At 36.9% G+C, this 22,117-nt stretch overlaps 1 protein-coding gene across 1 annotated transcript; it reads right to left on the bottom strand.

Annotated features, from left to right (window-relative positions):
- Positions 1 to 9,859: 9,859 nt before the first annotated feature.
- Positions 9,860 to 20,990, bottom strand: LOC129237931 (serine protease snake). Its single transcript, XM_054872926.1, has 8 exons — positions 20,767 to 20,990; positions 17,996 to 18,271; positions 11,171 to 11,250; positions 10,949 to 11,064; positions 10,735 to 10,887; positions 10,584 to 10,666; positions 10,339 to 10,499; positions 9,860 to 10,275 (listed from the first exon to the last, which is right to left on the bottom strand). Exons 1-8 carry the CDS (start codon positions 20,819 to 20,821, stop codon positions 10,078 to 10,080), a joined length of 1,122 nt encoding a protein of 373 aa, XP_054728901.1. The 5' UTR covers positions 20,822 to 20,990; the 3' UTR covers positions 9,860 to 10,077.
- Positions 20,991 to 22,117: the final 1,127 nt, after the last annotated feature.

Genomic DNA, 22,117 nt, shown 5'->3' with positions numbered 1-22,117 from the left:
AATTTTGTAAAGTTAAAAAAAGTAACGCATAATCGTAGACATCCCAGAAGCATAGAAAATGGAAAATAGTAATAGTTATTTAATGGGAAATTATAAGCTACACTGATTGCTGAATTAATTCGATCAATAAAAGAAAAAAAAAGTTCAATTAGAGCCAAAATTCTAATGTGAAGAACCAATTGAAAACGATAAAATGAAATTACTTTTGATCGCGCAGTTAAAAATGGTTATTATTCGTAAATCGCTGAATTTTCAACAAAAATAGTACATTTTTTCTTATTAATTGCGCCAAACAATAGGAAATTTCAGATTAGGTATGAACGAATTTATTTTTCTTCATTACATATGAAAAAATTACACATTTTCTGTGCATATTTATATTAAATTGTTATAAAATGTTATATTTTGAAGTCGATTTTCTATACAAATTTGTATTAAATTTTTGGCAACATTTTTAAAACCAATTTTTTACAGCCGATTTTCCACACAAATTTTTGCTAATTAGTTGTTAAAAATTTTGAAGTGAAGTAAATTTTTTCATGGAAATTAATTTTTGAACCCAAAATGTTTGAAGTCATACAAATTCGCATTGCAAAAAAGATACAATTTTTCAAAGTAACTGCTTTAAATATGATTTTGGTCTATGTGTTTTAATTGTGCAGTTGCAAAAAAAAAAGAAGTGGCAAAGAAACAATTTTAATTTAAATATACAACCATAAACTTTCAAGTAATTTCTCATTTTATTTTTATATAATAAAATGTAATTATTTTTTTGTGATGTTCGAAAAAAGGGAAACAAATACTGTCATGCCTCCAATGCTCGCATAATTTTTGCTTTTTATGGCCAACAAAACAGAAAATTACTCAACGCAAGTTTTCAAATCTCAATCGTTTCGTAAGTCTGAGCGCAGTTTGAATGTTCCGAATAATGTTAGTAGATTTTTAAGGGTTTTCTTATGCACATACATACATACTACATACTTAATGTTTTATGAATATTGGTGAATAGTGTTATTTTCCCATAACGTTTGTTTCCCCACTCAGGAGCGTTGAGTTTCAGTAGCAGTTTGAGGGGAGTAGATTGCGCGCATGAGTTTTTTTTTTTTTTTTCTTTGTTTTTGTGTGTAGGTTAAAGCATGTACGCATTTCAAAACAAGCAGCATTAGCAAAACAACAGATGCAAACACTACCTAATTACATAATAACCGCTGTTAATTTTTAAATACATCTATTGTTAATTCATAAGTTTCACACTAAATATTATTAATTAAAGATTTTTACCTATTATAAGGAAGCCATTAGCTGATTAAGTGCAAGAATTGTTTGTAATATATATATATTTTTTTTCTTTTTTTGAAACATACAATTTTATTCTAAATATAAATATGTATATGTGTATATGTGTATGTATAAATGACACTTACAGCTGCTGATATGCAGCTTAGCTTTCGTGGCGCGCAACGATTTCAGCCCGCCCGTCTACGATTATAGACACATTTAAATTTCAATTGCAGGGTTATCTACCCGTACTCCTCAGAAATTTCGCTTCATCATTTATACATACATATGTGTATGTGCTATATATACATATACGATTAAAACTACTGTTATAATTAAAGATTACTATTACGTTTATCACGTTTTAATTATAAATGGAATTAAGTTTTTAAGCTGCCAAATACTATTTTAGTGAAAGTGTCGTTCTGTGCTTAAATATAAAACAATAGCAAAGCGAAGCAAAAAAAGAAACAAAAAAAGTAAGCAGAAAAAATAATTATGTGTAAAATTTATTTTGTTTTTGGTCGCGCACTATTAGTTGCGTACATATTTTTTCGTGCTATACTATTTATCGATAATTTTTTTTTAAAGACTTATCCAAAACTGTAGTTTTACGACAGTTAAGACTATTTGTTATTAGATAAACATTTAAGACTACGCTAAACTACTAGAAATATAGCATATACATACATAGTATACAAAAACATAGTATTAAAAAAAAACAAAAACAAAGAGTTACAACCAGAGCGCAATGAAAATGCAAGCAGAGGACTTTTGAAGTCACTAACTGGTTTCTGTAATGCTTTCTATAAAGTGCAGACGCATTGGAAGTGAAGAACAGCGAGCGGAGAGCAAATGCACTTGGCTTGACGGGAAATGGAAAACAAAAGTAGTGGAAATTAGCTAAATTAAAAAACATTAAATAATTAGCTAAATTAAAAACAAAGCATTTTTGTTGCAAATCCGAAAATAGTGAAAATTTATTGGAGTTAACGCATTGCTTAAAAATTACAAATCGCTTTTAAAACGAACTGAAAACAAGAAATACGGCGGCGTCAAAAGAAACACGATCGATGTGCAATTAGCCAAGCCAAGAAGTCATTTGATTTTTCGTTTTCGTTTCCATGTCATGCAGGCAGGTATATTATTATATTAATTTAATTAGCATTTAAGTTTAACTGTGAAATTCCGTCTTTCGTTATACGTATGAGCGCAAATTTTATGGCAAAGCAGTAGTGGCGCACGTAGCGATGCCGCTAGTCAAAACTAAAGCTGAACGATAAGCGAAAAAAAACAACTACATTTATAGCTCGAAGCTATGCAAGAAAATAAGTGTGAGAGATTTAATAATTTTTTTTTGTTGTTTTGAAAAATGTGTGTTGCTGTTGTGACTGAGACACGGTAGAAAGGTTACGAAAGCTTTTTGGACTCGGATTGCGCGTGACAGCACAGTGATTGTTGGACACAAATTCTAAAAATTAATGATTTCTTAAAGGCAATACATATAACTATGATTACAATGAGCAGACTCAATTTTTATAATTAGCGCATCCAACCTCCAATTGACGGAGATTTTTGTTGCAAAAAACTCGCATTATTTTTTTAATCGTTGAATTCTAATTCATATTAAATATGCTATGAATTGTAAAATCTAGCCAGGCATATGCACAGCTTCTCAATTGTCATAGAAACCGAAGTTATATTTTAACCTGTTAAGTGATTATGTCGTATATGTGCGTCATGTCGAAAAAGGAAATTGCATTTGCTATGAAATTTAGAGTTAAGCAAAAAACGAAAATTTCCCTGTTATTTTGACATTATAAAGTAAGCATAAACACTGAATTTCCTGATAATCGTTATCATAATCGTTCACCCAACGCGCACGGTGAATCCAATATTTGGCTGAAAACCGGTTTTGCATCGACAGTCTTCGCTTGAAATTAATTCAGCAAAGTAAATCGAGCTGTCTAAGAAAAACTAATCGCTTGACAGGTTAAAGTCGATTTTATTTATAATGCGTTAGCCTCACAACATTTTTCTGAAACTAAATTCAGTATGCCGGCTGGGGGAGGGGGTGTTACGTGATATTTTTACCCGATTTTGACTCGAATTTCTAAAGGCCACAAAAAATTAGTGTTGCACTACCTAAATTTTTGTTTAGAGGTCAGTTTCTCGACGCGCTCCAGTCATAAAGTATTTTAAATAGAGGATTATCGGTTGAGTGAAGTTGGTCCATATGTTACTACCAGCTGTTCAGTTTCTTTCTTTCGAAAAAAAAGGTAGAACGACTATATTTAGTGAGTGAGGTACGGTGCACTAGGCAGGACTTGCCGCCCCACTAAGGCAGTGTTTGGTCGGGGGAAAACCCGAGTCATGCCGGTAATAGAACCGGTTGCCATGGGAGTGCCTATATTTAGTCTTTTGTATCATCAAACATCGCTGTGCATATTTTTTTGTTTGTTTTCATTGCCTAAGTCAAGGATCGTGGTGAAATATAAATCCTTCTTCATTCGGTAAATGAACGTGGGAACGCAGAGCTACTCTACTTTCAATGCCGAAAAAAATAAATATTTTTGGCGTTAGTTATAACATCATAAAACATTCCCCAAATATTTTTGGGCATACTTTATATTCACGAATAGCTCAGCCTATCATGCTAATGGCAGCTAAAACCAAAACCAAATTGTAAAGCCGACTGTATTTCTAAACAGAAAAAAAAAAACAAATACATACAAAATTGTATTATCTAAATATTTCTGAGAACATAGCTGAAGTTTTAAAAGTAGCTGAAGTTATAAGAATATGAATACAGCTGAAGTTTTAAAAGTAGCTGAAGTTTTACAAGTACGTGCGCATTTGTATTTTTTCGACTTTTGGGCGCTCCACGCAGCGGGCTCTCTCGTACACTTTATGTGCTCGTTTTACAAGCTTATTACGCCATTCTGCCGATATATTAATGTACATATACTATATACTTTATTATTAAAAAATGGTTACTTAATATTATCAATCTCGATCGCAACACAACGTTCGCTGCTGTCATTGACAGTTCTCTTTAGCATTTTTAATAATAATATTAATTTTGCGTAGCAGAAAAAAACACAACAAACACTTTAGTCAAATGCTACAAAGGTTTCGTGAAGCAAATAATTAATTATTTTTTTTGTTTTGTTTTAGGAATGCATGAAATTATTATTTTTAAGTCATTTTTACCATAATTTCCTTTTTGCAATCGATCGCCTGACGCTTGCAGTAGATATTCACAGGTATTTTTCCTTTGTTGTTATCTCGCAACACTTTCGCCGAAATTGGCGGTCTAAAGTATGTGTGTGTTTGTGTGATGTTATGTATGTACATTGTATATGTATGTATGTATGCAGTGTGTGTGTGCCCGCCCAGCACTCAATTACAACCGCCTAGTTAAGTATACGCCGCGTCGTACGGCATCACGAAGTAACATTGCGTATGCAAATTTTGAAAATTGTTTTTTAACAATTCATGCAGTACCCGCTCGTTTATGCGAACTAATTCAGACAGACGTTTATTTCTTAGTACTAAAAAACATTTTTATTTAAAAATTCATTGTAATAGCGGGCAAACATAAAGCCTTTAAAAATTTCAAAAGAATATGAAATTTTCACTGAACGTTAAAAGACATTGTGTTAGTTGTATTTTTTTTATTGGCGTCAAGTTTTGTTTGCATTGCCCATTCGATGTTTTTTGTTTTTCTCTCTTCAAAGAATAATTTGTTCTTTTTACTTTTACTTAAATTCAGCACAGTACGCTTTCTTCTACACACTTGTTGTACTTGTATGTGGATACGTGTTCGAAAAGGCAACGTGAAAATACTGAATTGTGCATCTAATTGCCTGCACTCATTGCTTTACGCACTAACCACAACTACTGGTTACTAAACAACTACAAATTGCTTAAAAGCAAACGATAGTAGACTTGAAAATACAACAGAAGCAATTAAAATTAGGGTGACGTTCACCCAATAGATATTAGCCTTGTTCACTCTTCACAACCTCGAGTACAAAAAAATTTGATTTTTTTTCTTCACTTTAATAGATAGGTTCATAAAATCGAGCGTCCAAATAGGCAAGTGGGTACTGTATTTGTACATATTTTTTTTTTAATATTTTACTTTATTGATTTTTATTATACATATAGTGGGTTTTGCTAACATTTTTACAAATACATTTTTGAACAACTTCAATTTCACAAGTGACAAAAATATGTAACTTACATTAATTAAAAAAAAATTTTTTTAAATACTGTACGCCTTTATAATCATATGAAAATATAGTAAATGCTTAAATGGATTCAAAATGAAGTAAATATATATTTTTAATGTCAATACCGTATGCAGTAAATATCAGAAGTATTAAACTATCCACTCATGATCCCGTTCATGTGCAAACATGCAAGGGGGGAAATCAATAACAACATGGCTCAAATTGAAAACAAAAAACTCACCAACGGCTTACATTAGCATTGCAAAATTTTATTTTTACTGCTCGTTGAGTAATATTTTGATAAATTAAGGAAGTGAGTGGTCCATTGAGATGCGTGCTGCGTTAGCAGTAACTAACTAACTAGAAACAACAGCAAAAGCAACAATATCAATGCGCAAAATAAATACTCTCATAGTATCCATACATACATGTGAGCTGTAATAACTGTGACATAACGTAGCGTAACGTAACGTAAAGTAGTGTGACTTACGATTAGTATGTGTGGCTGAGTACAGGCAACCGTTAAGCATTCGCCAACTGCTAAACAAAAACAAAAAAAGAGAATGCGAAAAAAATATCAAGAAAACGTTTAGGCAACACACACATACACATCATGATAATTACCAATACCATGAATATTTCGAAATTAATGATACTATTAGTACGTACAACAAATCAAATACAAAAATACATATAAAAAGAGTAATATTTTTTTCTCTCGCTCGATTAACAATAATTGTATGTATGTATGTATGTATGATGAAACTAGTGTATAGAAAATAAAACTATTTAATAATGCTGCAATATAAGAAGGAAAAAAAAATAAAACACAAATTAATTGAAATATGTGCCCTAAATCCTCCTCAAATATCCAACTCTTTCACAAACACATAAAACATATAAATACATGGTACATTCAGTCACACACACACACACATGCAAACACACGACAAGTCTAGAAGTAAATACATACATAGTCTAGTTAAATAGAGCGAAAGTCGAGTATGATATTTGCAGATAAAAAAAAGATAAAACAAATCGTTGAAGAAAATGTGAAATTTGTAATTTTACTTATATATAAATATATATATATATACATATACATAAAAAGCATTACATATTAATATAAATATTAGTTCGTGTAAATTAAAGATTTTTATTTAACGTAAAAAAATATTGTATAAAAATGTAAAATTAATATGAAGGAAAATACGCTAGAAAATATTCAAAGAAAAAAAATTACCAAGTAAAGCGTAACAAAAAAAACAATAAAAGTTTTGAAAAATCGCCTAATTATTTTAGGTATACGTAAAAACTAAAAAAAATGTATTTCTTTTTTGCTGAAGGATTTGGGGGCTTCTGGGCGGATTGTGGGTTGGTAAAGAATTGGGATGGCGCCGTAGCCGAATGGGCTGGTGCGTGACTACTATTGGGTAGTGCATACGTTCGAATCTTCGTGCACGAACATGAAATAATAGAACATTTTTTTTCTAGAAGCGGTCGCCCCTCAGCAGGCAATCGTCAACCTTCGAGTGTACTCATATATCTGCAATGAAATAGTTCTTCATAAAAAACTATCTGCCATTTGGAGGCGACATAAACTGTAGGTCCCTCCATTTGTGGAACAACATCAGGACCGGACACCACAAATAGGAGGAGGAGCTGGGCCAAACACCTAACATACAGGGTTTGATTGAAAAGTAATGGGTCTTCCCGCGCGGAGCGTCTGCCAAGCGATCAACCGAATCGGCTGGTGGGGGAAAATGATCGTTGGGCCTTCCACTAGAAACCGGTTCCAGTTCGCTGGCAACAGCGGTGCAGTCAATATCGCTCCACGTGTGAAAGCTCTTTTAAAAGTGTGTTAGGATTTTGCAGTGGCGAAAATGCAGCGATCGTTGAAGCAACGTTACTCGATCAAATTTTGCGTAAAGCTAAACAAAACAAGTACCGAAACCATTGGGCCACTCAAGGAGGCTTATGGGGACCAATCTCTGTCCAGTGCCCCGGTAAAACGGTGGCACCAGTCGTTCAAGAAAGGCCGGCAGGACGTCGAAGACGAACTGCGATCTGGAGGGCCTTCGACGACGCAAACAGACGAAGATGTGAATCACGTTCGTGAATTTTTGTACATTGACCGTCGTGCTAGTCTACTTGAGATCAGTGAAGAGTTAAATTTAACTTATTACAATGTGCGGGAAATCGTGACCGGAAAACTTGAAATGCGCAAAGTGTGTGCCAAATTGGTTCCAAAGGTTTTGACTGATGAACAAAAGCAATTGCGTGTGGAAAAGAGTCGTGAAGTATTGGAAAGTGACGAACAGAATAATACTTTAGACAATTGTATCACAGGAGATGAAACCTGGAAACCCGCGCCTGAAAAGAAAACTGAAGGGGAGGCGTTTCGACTCCATCGAGACGATCCAAAAAATTGTGACAGCCGAATTGAACGCGATTCCGGCGGATGAGTTTAAAAAATGTTTCCTGCAGTGGAAGGACCGCTACCAGCGGTGTATTGACGCTCAAGGGTCCTATTTTGAAGAATATTAGTTGTATAAGCCAAAAGGTTTAATAAAACTGCTTAAAAAAATAAGGCTCATTACTTTTCAATCAAACCCTGTAAGTTGGGGAAAGATGAAAGATGTCACATTGGCATTAGCCCAACCATATTTGGGTCGAGGCAGAAATATAACAATAGATAATTTCTTTACATCACCCATAAAAAGCATTTTGAAAGTAGCAATTTCTTGAAAGATAACATGGAGGACAGTATCTGCAAACTTTACACAAAGCTCATCCTCAGCACCAATTAGACGCTTCGTAATGCTTTCTACTCAGCTACCTCTCGTAACCGTCGTCCAAAATCACAATCGTCTATCTACAAATGCGCCATATTCGCCAAAGAAAATAACTTACCAATTTCATACGGCCTAATTTGCCCCTTCTGCTCCATCTTTACAGCTGAAGCTACTGCAATTTGCATGCTGCCCAACACGCTACTACAATACCGGAAAGTACCTAATTTGTACCGATAACCAATCCTGCTTTCACGCCATAATGTAGGTATCAAGCCACACCGGCATCGACGGCAATACCAAGGCAGACAAAATGGCCAAAGACACCACTTTCATCCCGACAGTCACATCCAGGCTCTTCATCAAGAGCGCCATATATCGCCTAGTTAACCAAAAAACACACACTAAACTGGCCCTTGATTGGATAGATTACAACCATTATTACTCCATCATTCATCCATACCAACAAACATGATGAAACTTTTTATCCATCTCCGACACTTTCAGGCTCATGGCCCATTGTGATACCACATGGGGAACTTGCCCTTATCCCTTCTAAAGCCAATGTGTACTTTTAAAAAATTTTGTAAGATCCTTGGTCCCGACAGAACCGATATCTTCCAATTCATTAAAGGATTGTCTACCCAAAATGGCGAGTCTACGTCTGGATAGAGGCGGACAGTGGCACAGAAGGTGCGGAATCGTCTCTTCCTCTTCCTCGTCTAGACAACTTCTGTAGAAACCATGTGTCTGCATATCCATTCTCTGGGCGTGCCTAGCGATTAGGCAGTGCCCCGTAATAACTGAAATCAGTGTGCCAAGACTGTGCTTATCTCTTCTTAGTAGAAGTTCCGTGGGTTTAGCATTGAGAGTCGGCCACAGCTGTCGGGCGATTTTGCAAGTGGCTTCATTTCGCCATCTTTAATTCGCTACACTTACAATTTCTTCGAGTAGTAAGTAGTTTACATGTTTGTAAGGATATACTTATACCATTGTCTATGTACTCATCTGTCAATTTGGTACCGATTTTCGCTAGTTCATCGGCTCTACAGTTCCCTTTAATATCACAATGGCCAGGAATACATGTTATCATTAGGTGAAATGACTCAGCCATCTCGTTAAGAGATCTGCGTCATTTCATGGCTACCTTGGAGGTTGTCGACTGCTTTGTAAGGAATTTTACCGCCGCCTGGATTTCAGTGAGATATCAGTGTATATATTATCTCCATGTATCGCATCACACTGTACCAGCATGACTTAGACTTAAGAAACTTACTGTGATAACAATTTTGTGACATCATGAAGGCAGTATTAGTTGATATGTAAAATACTCCAACGTGCAATTGTTAAATTTAAATTAAAGTCAACATAATAAAGACTATTTTCAGCCGCAAATCCAATGTTGAATTTTGTATGTGTTTCTGTAGAGGTATATTTAAATTAAGACTCTTTGGGATCTCAAAACGCTTTTTTCGTTTTAACTTTAAAATTTGAAAATTTTATTTATTATTTTTAAAAAATTATTTTTTTTGGAAGTTAAAATTTTTAGAACTTTTATGGCAACTCTGTATATACTCATATATTTTATGATTATGCTATAACGCGCATGTAATAAGAGCATTTCATAAATAATACTTTTTTCTAATTGTACTTTCAAAAACAAAATAACCTAAAATTAAAACATTGTTGATAAAATCTCTGAACTTAATACGAAATTATATGTATATGTAAAGGTAGGCCTCTCTCTACTCAATTTTGCGGCTAAATCTTCAACCGCTAACCCCAAAACCACTCAGCTGTGCTATTGGCCACACAATATCCTCTATCCAATCAATGTACGCGGAGACGCGTGAGTAAATACCTGGCGGAGCCCCGCCACAAGCCTGGCCAAACGATGTTATGCCTACGACGTACGAATACGTTTCGTCACGATCGATTTTCATGATCAGCGGACCACCGGAGTCGCCCTGTACAGAGATTTGGTATTGAATTGTGAAACTGAAAATCTGAAATTCTAGCGCATGTAATACCTGACACGTATCCCGACGATTCTCCTGATCGCCAGCGCATATCTGCGTATTGGCCAAGCCCTGCTGCAATATATTCTCATCTGGCATATAGTAACGTAAGCATATATCGTTGGGTACCAGAAATAAGACAGCTTTTTGCAAGACATTAGAGTTGGTGCCAGCTGGAAATCGCAAAAAAGAATACAGAAATACAGAAAAGAAAAATCCTAAACATTTAAATGTAAAGTGGAAAAATTCATTGATACCAAATTGTGTGTGCCCGTAGCCAAGTGCTGTCACATTATTATGAGGAGCATCGTACTGGGTCCACAAGCAAGCAGGAGTTTCTCTGTGAATAAAAAGACATAATTAATTTGTCATTTAAGGCAAAACCATAGAGGTACTCGTCTGGATAACCTTGCTTCTTGGACCAGTTCTAACAATGCAATGTCATTATATGAAGAGCCGCTGCGAAAACCCGGATGCACTATGACTCTCTTTATTGGTATATTTGGGGTTTGGGGATCGTTGAGACTCGAGCCACCGATGCGTACCACCGTAGGCGATTGACTGCAAAAATCGAAGACTTCGATTACAGTAAAAAAAAAAAATGTTTCACATTTGTTCTTACCCGCCTAATCCGGTGCAATGTGCCGCTGTCAATACGTATTTCGGCGATATTAGCACACCGGCGCAGTAAAAGAAGGAACTGCTTTTATCGGTATTCGATAGCCAACCCAGAGCAGCCTGAAACGTTCGTATGCACATGTATTTGTGTATGTTTGCATGTATGTGTTTTGTATGTGTATGGATTAGATAAGTATTTTTAGCAATTTATTCTGCGTGTAATTACCATGTAGGGGAATTCATTACGTTTTGCTGCTTCACCATTCACGACAGTTAAATGCACAGTGCCTTGATAGGATTCACATTCTGAAAAGAGGAGTTCAATAAAGGTTTATCTACACATACTCATATACGAGGGTCGTTTGAAAAGTTCGTGCAAAGACAGAGAGATGGCACTACTGGCGCGTATCGAGATTATGTTTAGTTAGTGGCATCTCTTGGAAGAGCACACAACAAGTTTCAGCCAGATCGGTCCACTTCTTTGAGTTTGGCATTCGTTTGAATCGAAGAAGTCGCGTGATTTTCCTTTTCCATCACGACAATGTACCCACTCACGCCTCAGTAGTAGTGGTCGGAAAATCTGTCGCGATCGTTTCACAACCCTCGTGATCGTTTCACATCCCTCCAATTCTTCCGACTGGGCGCCCTCGGATCCAAGTACCACTATTTCCTTTATAATTTTATGAAATGGCTGGCGCTAAAAAGATTTTATTCAACCGAGGAGATGACTGCGAAAACAAATGGCTATTTTTCAGACTTGGATATATCCTACTATTCGGAAGGGATCAACAAACTAAAGGGTGATTTTTAGGAGCTATAGGAAAGTTTTTCAAAAAAACGGCCGGTATCTCACATATAAATGCTTTAATGTTGTCTTCTAATGCGTTAATTGAAGCAGGCTTGTCTGAATAGACATGAGCTTTAACATAGCCCCACAAAAAATAATCTAAAGGCGTTATATCGCACGATCTGGGTGGCCAATTGACAGGTCCTGAACGTGAAATAAAATGTTCACCGAACTCGCCTCTCAACAAGTCCATTGTTACGCGTGCTGTGTGGCATGTGGCATGTGGCACCGTCTTGCTGAAACCACATGGCATGCAAGTCAAGCTCTTGCATTTTGGGCAAAAAAAAGTTGGATATCTTTTCACGGTAGCGCTCACCATTCACAGTTACGTTACGATTCGCAGCATCAATGATACCTCCAGCCCATAAACCGCACCAAACTGTGACCTTTTCTGGATACATTGGTAGCTCTTACAATTCTTCTGGCTGATCTTCATTGCAAAATCGACAATTCTGCTTATTTACGTACCCATTGATCCAAAAATGAGCTTCGTCGCTGAAAACAATTTTTCGATAAAAAAATGGATCTTAAATTTTCTTAACAGAACACGCATTTTTATAATAAAATTCAATGATTTGCAAGCGTTCTTCGTTTGTAAGACGATTCATGGTTAAATTATAGACCAAACTGAGGATGTTTAACAGTGAAACAAAACACGAAACGTGCATCAGCTGATTAAACCAACTGTTTAAAAAGATAATAGCTAAAAAAATCAGCCTTTAGAACAGCGTTGGTCGTAGTGTATAAGCCTAAAGCGAGACTATGCCGAAAAATACAAAAGGTTTACCCCAAACAATTAAGTAGTTTTTGTTTTTAGACGGACATTTCAAACCACCCTCGTAAATGTAGAGGACCTATCTGAAAAATTTTAAAAAAAACAGGGCTTAGGTGAAAAATGCTAAATGTAATTTTTGTTCGAGGAATTGTACCTGAGGAGGATTTATTTTTTTATGAAAAGTTGGCCTAATACTTTAAAAATGCCTAAACACTTCTATTTTAAGTTTAGGCGCCGAATTTGTGATACCTAAAACGAAAACGAAACGAACTCACGTAGAAACCTAATATTGAGGAGAGCGCATTATATACTTGCAAAAGAGCGGTCGGTATTAAATGGGGTTAAACTCTCGCGTTGCACATTGGCTCTATACTTCGGTAGTTATATATACATATATATAATTGGCGCGTACACCCTTTTTGGGTGTTTGGCCGAGCTCCTCCTCGTATTTGTGGCGTGCGCCTTGATGTTGTTCCACAAATGGAGGGACCTACAGTTTCAAGCCGACTCCGAACGGCAGATATTTTTATGAGGAGCTTTTTCCTGGCAGAAATAAACTGTGCCATTGCTGCCAGGGGGGACCGCTATTAGAAAAATGTTTTTCTTAATTTGGTGTTTTCATCGAGATTCGAACCGACGCTCTCTCTGTGAATTCCGAATGGTAGTCGCGCACCAACCCATTCGGCTACGGCGGCTACTTCGGTAGTTAGGCCAATCTTAATATACAGAATACTTGTATGCTGACCATCTGCTCAAGAGGCGAGTTACCTAAAATCATGTGTAAGGTCCAAAGAACCGCTTTAGTATGCATCTCTGGGGCTTTAAGGACTACCCCAGGACTACTCACAAAGAAGAAAAGACTATTCTACTCCTAGACTCACCTTCGACAAGCTCTTCAAGACGAGTATACCGTCAAGAAGGGAGTGGCAGACACCAAGATCATTGAGAAGGGGGGAATTAAACTTTTATACAGATGGTTCCAAGCTAGACGATAAGGTTGATTATGGAGTATTCTCGAAGGAATTAGGACTGAAAATATCCGTTCGACTACCAGACAACTGCAGCGTCTATCAGGCAGTGCTTCTAGCTATAAAAGAAGTGGCTACATATCTAAATACGCATGACGTAACAAAAACGACTACAAATATATTCTCGGATAGCCAGGTGGCCATTAAATCAATGAATGCGGCCATACTAAGGTCACAGGTTGCACGAGAATGCCGGGCAGCCCTAAATGATATTAGCGCCGTATTCAAGGTCAGTTTTACTTGGTTCCGGGGCACAGAGATATTGAGGGAAACTGTAAAGCCGATGAACTAACTAGGAAAGGTACTGCTCTACAACCTATGACCACGAGTAAACTAATAATAAAAAACAAAATTATCCAAGAGGCCAATAGGAGAAATGAAGATACACAGTTAGGCTACTATGGACGCAAATAAACAAGAAAAAGACAAAGGAATTGATTAGCCTCTCCAGAGTTGATATCTCGAAGGTGGTGGCTTGTGTCACCGGGCATTGGCTATTTGGCAGGCATTCCTTGAGACTAGGAGTTTTCTCCCATGAATATTGTAGAAGTTGTAGAGATGAGGGAGAGGAAGAAACAGTCGGGCATTTTCTTTGCAAATGTCCAGCCTTAGCTAAAATCAGAGCAGGTTGTCTGGGTAAACACTTTTTCAATTCTCTTACAGAACTGTCTGGCGTGGGCATTATACCAATCCTGCGCTTCATAAGAGCCTCAAAATGGTTTCATGAAGATAAATAAACAAGGTTCCCGTGTCGCACAGTGGTATCACAACGGACCTGTAAGGTCTAAGTGAGTTGGTCGTGAGACCTAAAAAAACGAAAATATGCGTTTTTCCGTCGCTACAATAGCATACAGTCATCTTACTTTTGTCAATAAGAAAGTCGAATCTTGTCTTTCAGTTTAGATCACACGTCATGGTGCATGTCGCATGTTTATAAAATTTTTTACTAAAGTTAAATTTCAAGGGTCGATGTTGAATGTCAAGTTTTTCTTGCATTTTATTTAACATTTTTCAATTTTAGACTAACTCAATTTGAACCATGGAAAGATACACAATCGAGCAACGCGTTAAACTTATTCAGGCTTCAGTGATGAGGAACATTTTCACCTCAGTGGATTCGTCAATAAGCAGAACTGCCGCATTTGGCCGAATGATAATCCAAGAGTGATTGCCGAAAAACCAATGCGCCCACAAAGAGTGACTATTTGGTGCGGTTTATGGGTTGGTGGCATCATTTGGTCGTATTTTTTCCAAAATGAGGCCGGCCAGGGAGTTACTGTGAATAGTGTTCGCTATCGTGAGATGATAACGAACTTTTTATGGCCCGAATTGGAAGATATGGATGTGGACGATATGTGGTTTCAACAGGACGGTGCCACTTGTCACACAGCTAACGAAACAATGGCTCTTTTGCGCGAAAAATTTGATGGCCGAATAATCTCACGTAGCGGCGCTGTCAATTGGCCGCCAAATTCGTGTGATTTGACACCGTTGGACTTCTTTCTTTTTAGTTACAATATTTGAAAGAAAAGGTGTACGTCGATAAGCCAGCAGCAATTCAAGAGCTAAAGGATGAGATAATTCGCCACATTAACGGCATAGAACCTCAATTATGCCTCAGCGTCATCGAAAATTTGCATCATCGGATGGAGGTGTGCCGCCGAGGCCGGGGCAGCTATTTAGCCAATATTTTGTTCTATACGTAATTGAGCCATGCCAATATTATCATAATGAAGAGAAATGACAATAATTTCTTAAAGAACTTGTATTTTATTCAAAATCAACACCGGCCCTTAAAATTTAACCACCCTTTATATTGCTTTGAGAAACAAGCACGGTACGATTGGCTATAGTGGCTACGGTTAACTTACTGTTGTCAATAGGAATGTCGAATCTTCTCTTTCAGTTCAGTTCACACGTCATGGTGCATGACGCATGTTTATAACATTTTTTACTATAAAAGTCGTACATTGCCATTTTACGCTCCTTTTTGCGTAGCCTTTTTTCATATACGCCGACCTTTACTAGTTCTGTGGAAGACTTTAACGCTATTACTGTCCTTAAAAGGAAGTTTCATAGAACTTCTTCAAAAAATATTGGTCGAAAATATTCATTCAAGTAAAAGCTAGGGCTTAAAATGCTCAACAAAACAAAAAAAAAATACTAATATAGAATTTTATTTCCTTGATTTTCTATTTCAATTTTTTGTCCTTAAATGAACTTTCATAGAGCTTTTTTTAAAAAGGAACAAAAAGACCCATTCAGGTAGTAGTTGGAGAGTTAAGATTTTCTGCAAAGAAATAATCGATGGCTTTTACCTTTTTACTTTTCTATTTAACATGTTTTTAGAACACTTTAACCTCTAACTGCCCTTTGAATTAAGATATTCGGGTGTCTAAAGTTCTCGGTTTACAGTCAAAGGTTATTTTGCAATGCTATGAAGTTGTTGCTATATATCTATTTACATTGCGCGCTAATATCTACATAACAACAGATTTATTCCAGAATCGAATGTAAAAATAAGGCGAGGCGAAATGCAGCTTTTTCCATGCTTTCAAAACTAACAGAAATAATATAAAATTAAAAATTAGAATATGCAAACCATTTTTCACTTAAAACTAACTGGCAGTTTATAATATGAAATATATGTTTGTACATATGTATATGTATATGCATGTATACACCTATATGTATATATGTTGGTTGATGAATGCTTGGTGTGTTTAGAAATATTCTCGTATGTAGTTCATGGGGCAACACTCGTCGTCCGCACACGACCAATTGAATCTAATTATGAGCATTTAAGCAAGACAATTATTCCATGCTGTGATAGGGATCAGTGCAATTAAAATGCAAAATAGGAGAAATGGGAATGCCTTCTGAAATTGCAACCAAACTGGCATTAATGCAGATAAATTTAATTATTTTGTTGATCTCACTTGATCTGCATCAAGTATTTGCGTCAATATTTTCTCTTAGTAGAAATGACCCACTTGAGACTAAAGGTTACAAAAGTATAAGGAGAATGGATTGTTTACATAGTTTACTGCTTCGTAAATGGTCACTTTGGTTATTATTTGGCAGAAAAACGACAAAATTCAAAACACCGTCTGCTTCAGCTCTTCCTTGTTTTTAAATTACAGACTGTTTTACCTGCTTTTACCCTGTTTTCGGCTAAAATCAGTAGACCCCACTTCCGGCATTTTAAGCCTGAATGTAATATTAGAACGCATCACTCAAGCTGTTTGTATGTATGCCGTTGTGATTATTTTATTCCATTGCCGGCGCAAAGGTTCATAGACAAATTATAACCCAATCAAGTTTTCTTCCGAACCTTCGGAGAGCCGTTTGAGTTGATCGTTTAAGCTTCTGGGAATATCTGTAGTTGAATGAATATGATGAGAGCTTCGTAGTTTTACCCTTTAGGTAATTGAATTCGCCCACTATAGGGTAGGTTTATGCGGTTGGTTCGATGCCTGTTAGCAGCTGCCTTTGGAAATTCATGAAAACTTAAAATTTTTTAAGAAAAAAATCCATTTTAAGAAGAAAATCCTGACGCACACCAAAACAAAGTTGTGTCAATCGATACTCATTTTATGGGTGCTGTCCAGTGTTTGACTCGTAGTTGATAATTTAGTAGACATAGCGAGCAGGGAGAAGGGTCAATTTGTGGCGTGTTCCAATCTTTATTTTAATATTCTAAATAAATCCTGAAGTAGTAAAAGGGATAGGTCTGGTGGCGAATGAGGATAAAATGAGCCTTCTGTTCTCAAACAAACAGTCGACGTATTCGCATATCGGCACCCACGTCACTGTTGACTGTTATGATTTGGGCGTTGTAAGGGGCTTAGTTTATTTAGGAACCAGCATTAACACCGATAACAATGTCAGCCTCGAAATTCAACGTAGAATCTCTCTTGCCAACAAGAGCTACTACAAATAGAGGGAACTACAATCTTAAGTCGACTCCAAGGTTTTTCATTGCCTGCCGAGGGGTGACCGCTATTATAAAAACTTGTTCTACTATTTAGCGGTTTCATGCGCGGATATTTGAGCCTATGCACTCTCGAATGGTAATCACACACCAACCCAACCCGCCTGGAGAAAAATGCCACGTATTCGGATACGACACAATATGCCTCAATTTCTTTTCTCTGTTACAACTTTTCTGAGTGTGTGAAGGATTTTTTATTGTTTTACTCGTATGATCCGGTGGACTTGCGCTATTGAGTTTCTACTTCATTTTCGAACGCATTTAGTTGCCAGTGTCAAAGAAACATGTGTTAAAAAATTAGGGTCCCACCATTTATTTCAAATTACTTTCTTCAAAAAATTCTATTTTTCTACTGATTTTTTTAGTTAAGATCCACATAAAGTTGAAATAAGTCCATCGAAACTCACCCATTTCACTTCGTCTTTTCACTTGCATCGGCTTCATATATAAAATCGGCTCCAATATGGGACTTCGTTCGATTTCACAGCACACAATATGCTCGAATTTATTGAAATAACAAGTTTGTGGACGTATATTTTGATTCTTCCAACGCCGCAATGCTGAACCACATTCGGCAAGATTTTTGCAAGTGCCGCGCACCCTTTTCGTAGCATCCACAAAGCAAGCGTTATCGCTGCTTTCCACGGGAAAGACAATGCCACGCAAAGCATCCTGAGCGAAAGCTGTTGACGATTTGCAATAAAAGTGTAAAAATATTTAAACACATACATGTGCGTGTGTGTGTAAGAGTGAGTATGTATGTGTGAATGTACAATCGTGGTCAAAATAATAGCACAGTGACACTTGGCCAAGTTTATGTTTATGACCATTTATGTTTTTGTTTTCTATTAAATTTTTTTTTTAAAAAAACATAGGTTTTATTACAACAAAAAGCCATATAACTCAAAATTATACTAATTTTAAAAATTGAAAAAATGTTCATCAACACTTGAAATGTTTTAATCAGAACTTCCAGAAAAATTTCGAATATTTGCTGCAAGTTTCAAGTTGATTTTTGCCAGTTCTTTCTGACTGACGATGTTGAGTGCTTTCTTCCATAAAAAAGTTCCGAGCATTCGTTAAAAAAAAACAAATAAAATTACAGCTATATCAAAACGATGTACACTACAAAGGATGGCATGCCTAAGCACAACAGGGGCTGTGAGAACTATCCCAACTGCTGGCCTGCCTACATTTGGCAATGCAAGAGGAAACTTGTACGTAAGACCTCTCCTTTCGTATGAAAGAAAAATTTTAACTAGGAGACCTTACGGGACACCTCAAAACCCTAAACAAGGTTGAACATGCAGCATGCATGACCCAGGCGAATGACCACACCATATCCGTACTCAATTTTACTAAGAGATACAAGGTTATCTTTCCGTCTAGGGAAGAGTGAAACACTAGCCCAACATGGCTACATGATGACTATCAGAATTGGTTTACAGATGAATACAAAACGCTCCAGGGGGTAGGAGCAGGAATATTAGGGTCTAGAGCACACAAATATTTAACACTGTGTAGATACTACAATTTTGCGGAACTTTTCGTCATAATGGAGATCGTATCCAAAAGAGGGTTCGAAAAAGTAAACATTAAAATAATTTCGGACTACCGCTCAGCCTTAAAAAGCTTTACGTTTAATTTAAAAGTTCTTATAGAGTGCACCAATACACAAATCAAACTGACGACTTTAAATCAGGCGTCCCTGATGTGGTTACCAGGACATGAGGGACACGAAGGAAACGAGAAGGCAGACAAAAAGTAGGTCATTTTGGCTGCAATAAACATTTCAATGCAGTAGGACTATCTAGAACTAGTTTATGCAGGTTCTGCTGTAATGAAGAGAAGTCCATGGACCATTTAATCACCAATTGTGAAGCATTAGGCCACAGGACACACAAAGTCTTGGGCTCATACCTACTAGAGGATGAATACTCATTCCTTAGAAGGGGTTAAGGAGCTGGTTTGATTCCTCGCAATACTTAATATTTATAATTAAGTATTTAGAAACACACAATACAGGGTTTAATTGAAAAGTAAAGAGCCTTCCCGCTTGGAGCGTCTTCCAAGCGATCAACCGAATCGGCTGGTGGGGGAGAATGATTGTTGAACCTTCCCCTTCCGGTCCCGGTTCGCTGGCAACAGCGGTGTAGTCAACATCGGTCCGCGCGTGAAAGCTGTTTTAAAACTGTGTTAGGATAATGCAGTGGCGTATGTCGAAATCCAAGGTCAAAACCATGCTGATCATCTTTTTCGACTCTCGAAGCATCGTCCACAAGGAGTTTGTACCTCCAGGAAACACTGTAAACGCGGCATTTTACAAAGAAGTGCTCCTTCGGCTGAAAAACCACGTCGCCCGGGTTCGGCCCGACCTCGTCAACAATTGGACCCTTCATACCGAGAATGCGCGGACGCACACCGCCTTCCTCTGCACCTCTGCATTGACCAAGATGGGGGTTCCGGTGCTTCCCTACCCTTACCGCCCAGACCTGTCCCCTCCGGACTTCTTCCTGTTCCCGCGCCTGAAAAGAAAACTGAAGGGGAGGCGTTTCGACTCCATCGAGACGATCCAAAAAATTGTGACAGCCGAATTGAACGCGATTCCGGCGGATGAGTTTAAAAAATGTTTCCTGCAGTGGAAGGACCGCTACCAGCGGTGTATTGACGCTCAAGGGTCCTATTTTGAAGAATATTAGTTGTATAAGCCAAAAGGTTTAATAAAACTGCTTAAAAAAAATAAGGCTCCTTACTTTTCAATCAAACCCTGTACGTCAATCTGGTGACAGTGCATAAAGGCCTTAGCCTAGCCCGTACAACTATTATGATTACCATTCGTTAATAGAAGAAAATGGATAACACCGTCAACAAAAAAAAAAAAGAAGAAAATTCTCAAAAATCAACGTGAATTTTAAGCTACTGTAAACTTGCACTCCACTCCTACCTAAATTCAATGGCCTACAAACTGCATACCACGACTTTTTTTAAAATCCAGCTAAAAAATTTGATTATTTTTTGAAAAATTTGTTAAAAAAAAAACAAAATGCGAGTCTTGGAGTTATTGATTTTTGTGCAAAACCAAATAAAAAAAAATTCTCAAAACTTGTCAAAATGCCACTGTGCTATTTTTCCGATCACGACTGTATGTGCGACGCTTCAAATTTGCATTATAACTCACAATTCTGACAAATGCAACTGCCGAGGAATACGATCGAAAAAAATATGCACCACATTCTTTTACTGTTGTCTTCTGTCTTTATTAATTTAAATAATAATAAATTGCATATATATAGCTCGAAGCCTTTGTAAGTATGTGTGTGTATATGTGCGAATTTCACTATTCTCCGTTTGCGAAGTCTCAGTCTAACCGGCTTTTCGAATGTTCTTAGTTGTGTCTTGATCCGCGTCCAAATAGCAACTAAATTGGCTTTTGCCTCGTCGTTGGCCTTTTACTTGGCGTTAATCTTCTTGTTATACACATACATATACAAGTACGTAAAACATACATACATATGCTATATATAAGATTATTATATGGTAATCGTTTTGTGGTTCTCCGCCCAATATTCAGCGGTAAACTGGATTTGTTGCGTTTGTTTGTTTTCAATGTCAAGAGCCTTAATAGTCTCACTCGCATCATCTGCTACATTCGCTAGCCGGGAAGTCGATTGTTATGTTATGTTGTTGCTCCTCTCTGGCATATGTTTTACGGTATAGTGGTCTATAAAGAATCTCAGTGATTCGGTGGGTCTTTTACCGGTGGCGCGCTGTTGTTTACAATCTTTTACTCAAGTTGGTCAGCATTAAATTGGCGCTGTCAACAGTACAAAACAATATAAGGTGGCACGCGATCATTGAGGCAAACGGCAACAACAAGAACAACACAATATTGTCAGCCGCCACTCGTTGATTCATTGACCGGAGGAGGATTATTCACATACGAGTACTTCATGAGTGCATAGCTATGCATGGATTTCCTCCATACATATGTATGTATGTAAATTTATGACAGCACTTAAAATTGCATTCGTATTTTAGCAGACGTGTAGGCGCTGTGTGCTAGGCGGCGGATGTGCATAATTTTACCGCAACTTTGCTTTGGATTTTTGTTTGTGCTAGCTGGGAATATGGAGATGTGCATATGTAACTATGTATGTATGCACCAGTCTTGTAATTAGGATCTACGTATGCATCTATTCATTTGCATATTTAAATATATAAACGCACACTCGTGCGCATATATGTATGTATGTGTGTGCTTCAAAGTATGGAATTTCATTAAGCGAAATTTTTATTATTACATTTTTTTTTTTTCAGAATTTAGTTTCCATTATCCGTTTTCCGCAAGCGCCTAGGAAGGTTTACATCAGCAAGACTTGTGAATTAGAAAAATGATTAAAAATATGATTTCCATATGCTCGCCCATTTTAAATAACGGATGTTTTAATAAATAAGAAGTGTCAGTGGACCTATTATACTTGTATAAATATACATGTAATATTTTCCCATTATTCCTACAAGAAACATTT

The sequence above is a fragment of the Anastrepha obliqua genome, chromosome 2 (assembly GCF_027943255.1).
Source record: "Anastrepha obliqua isolate idAnaObli1 chromosome 2, idAnaObli1_1.0, whole genome shotgun sequence".
NCBI lineage: Eukaryota > Metazoa > Arthropoda > Insecta > Diptera > Tephritidae > Anastrepha > Anastrepha obliqua.
Note: the sequence above shows the minus strand (reverse complement) of the source record. Positions and strands in the feature narration are given on the sequence as shown.

What these genes read in the sequence shown, in the direction of transcription:
- LOC129237931 (XM_054872926.1), bottom strand. Translation starts at nt 20,821, where the DNA reads ATGTGGTGCATATTTTTTTCGATCGTATTCCTCGGCAGTTGCATTTGT. An exon ending in CAGTTGCATTTGTCAGAATT is followed by an intron (nt 18,272 to 20,766) that starts GTGAGTTATAAT and finishes AATCGTCAACAG; the next exon opens with CTTTCGCTCAGGATGCTTTG. An exon ending in CTACGGGCACACACAATTTG is followed by an intron (nt 10,500 to 10,583) that starts GTATCAATGAAT and finishes TGCGATTTCCAG; the next exon opens with CTGGCACCAACTCTAATGTC.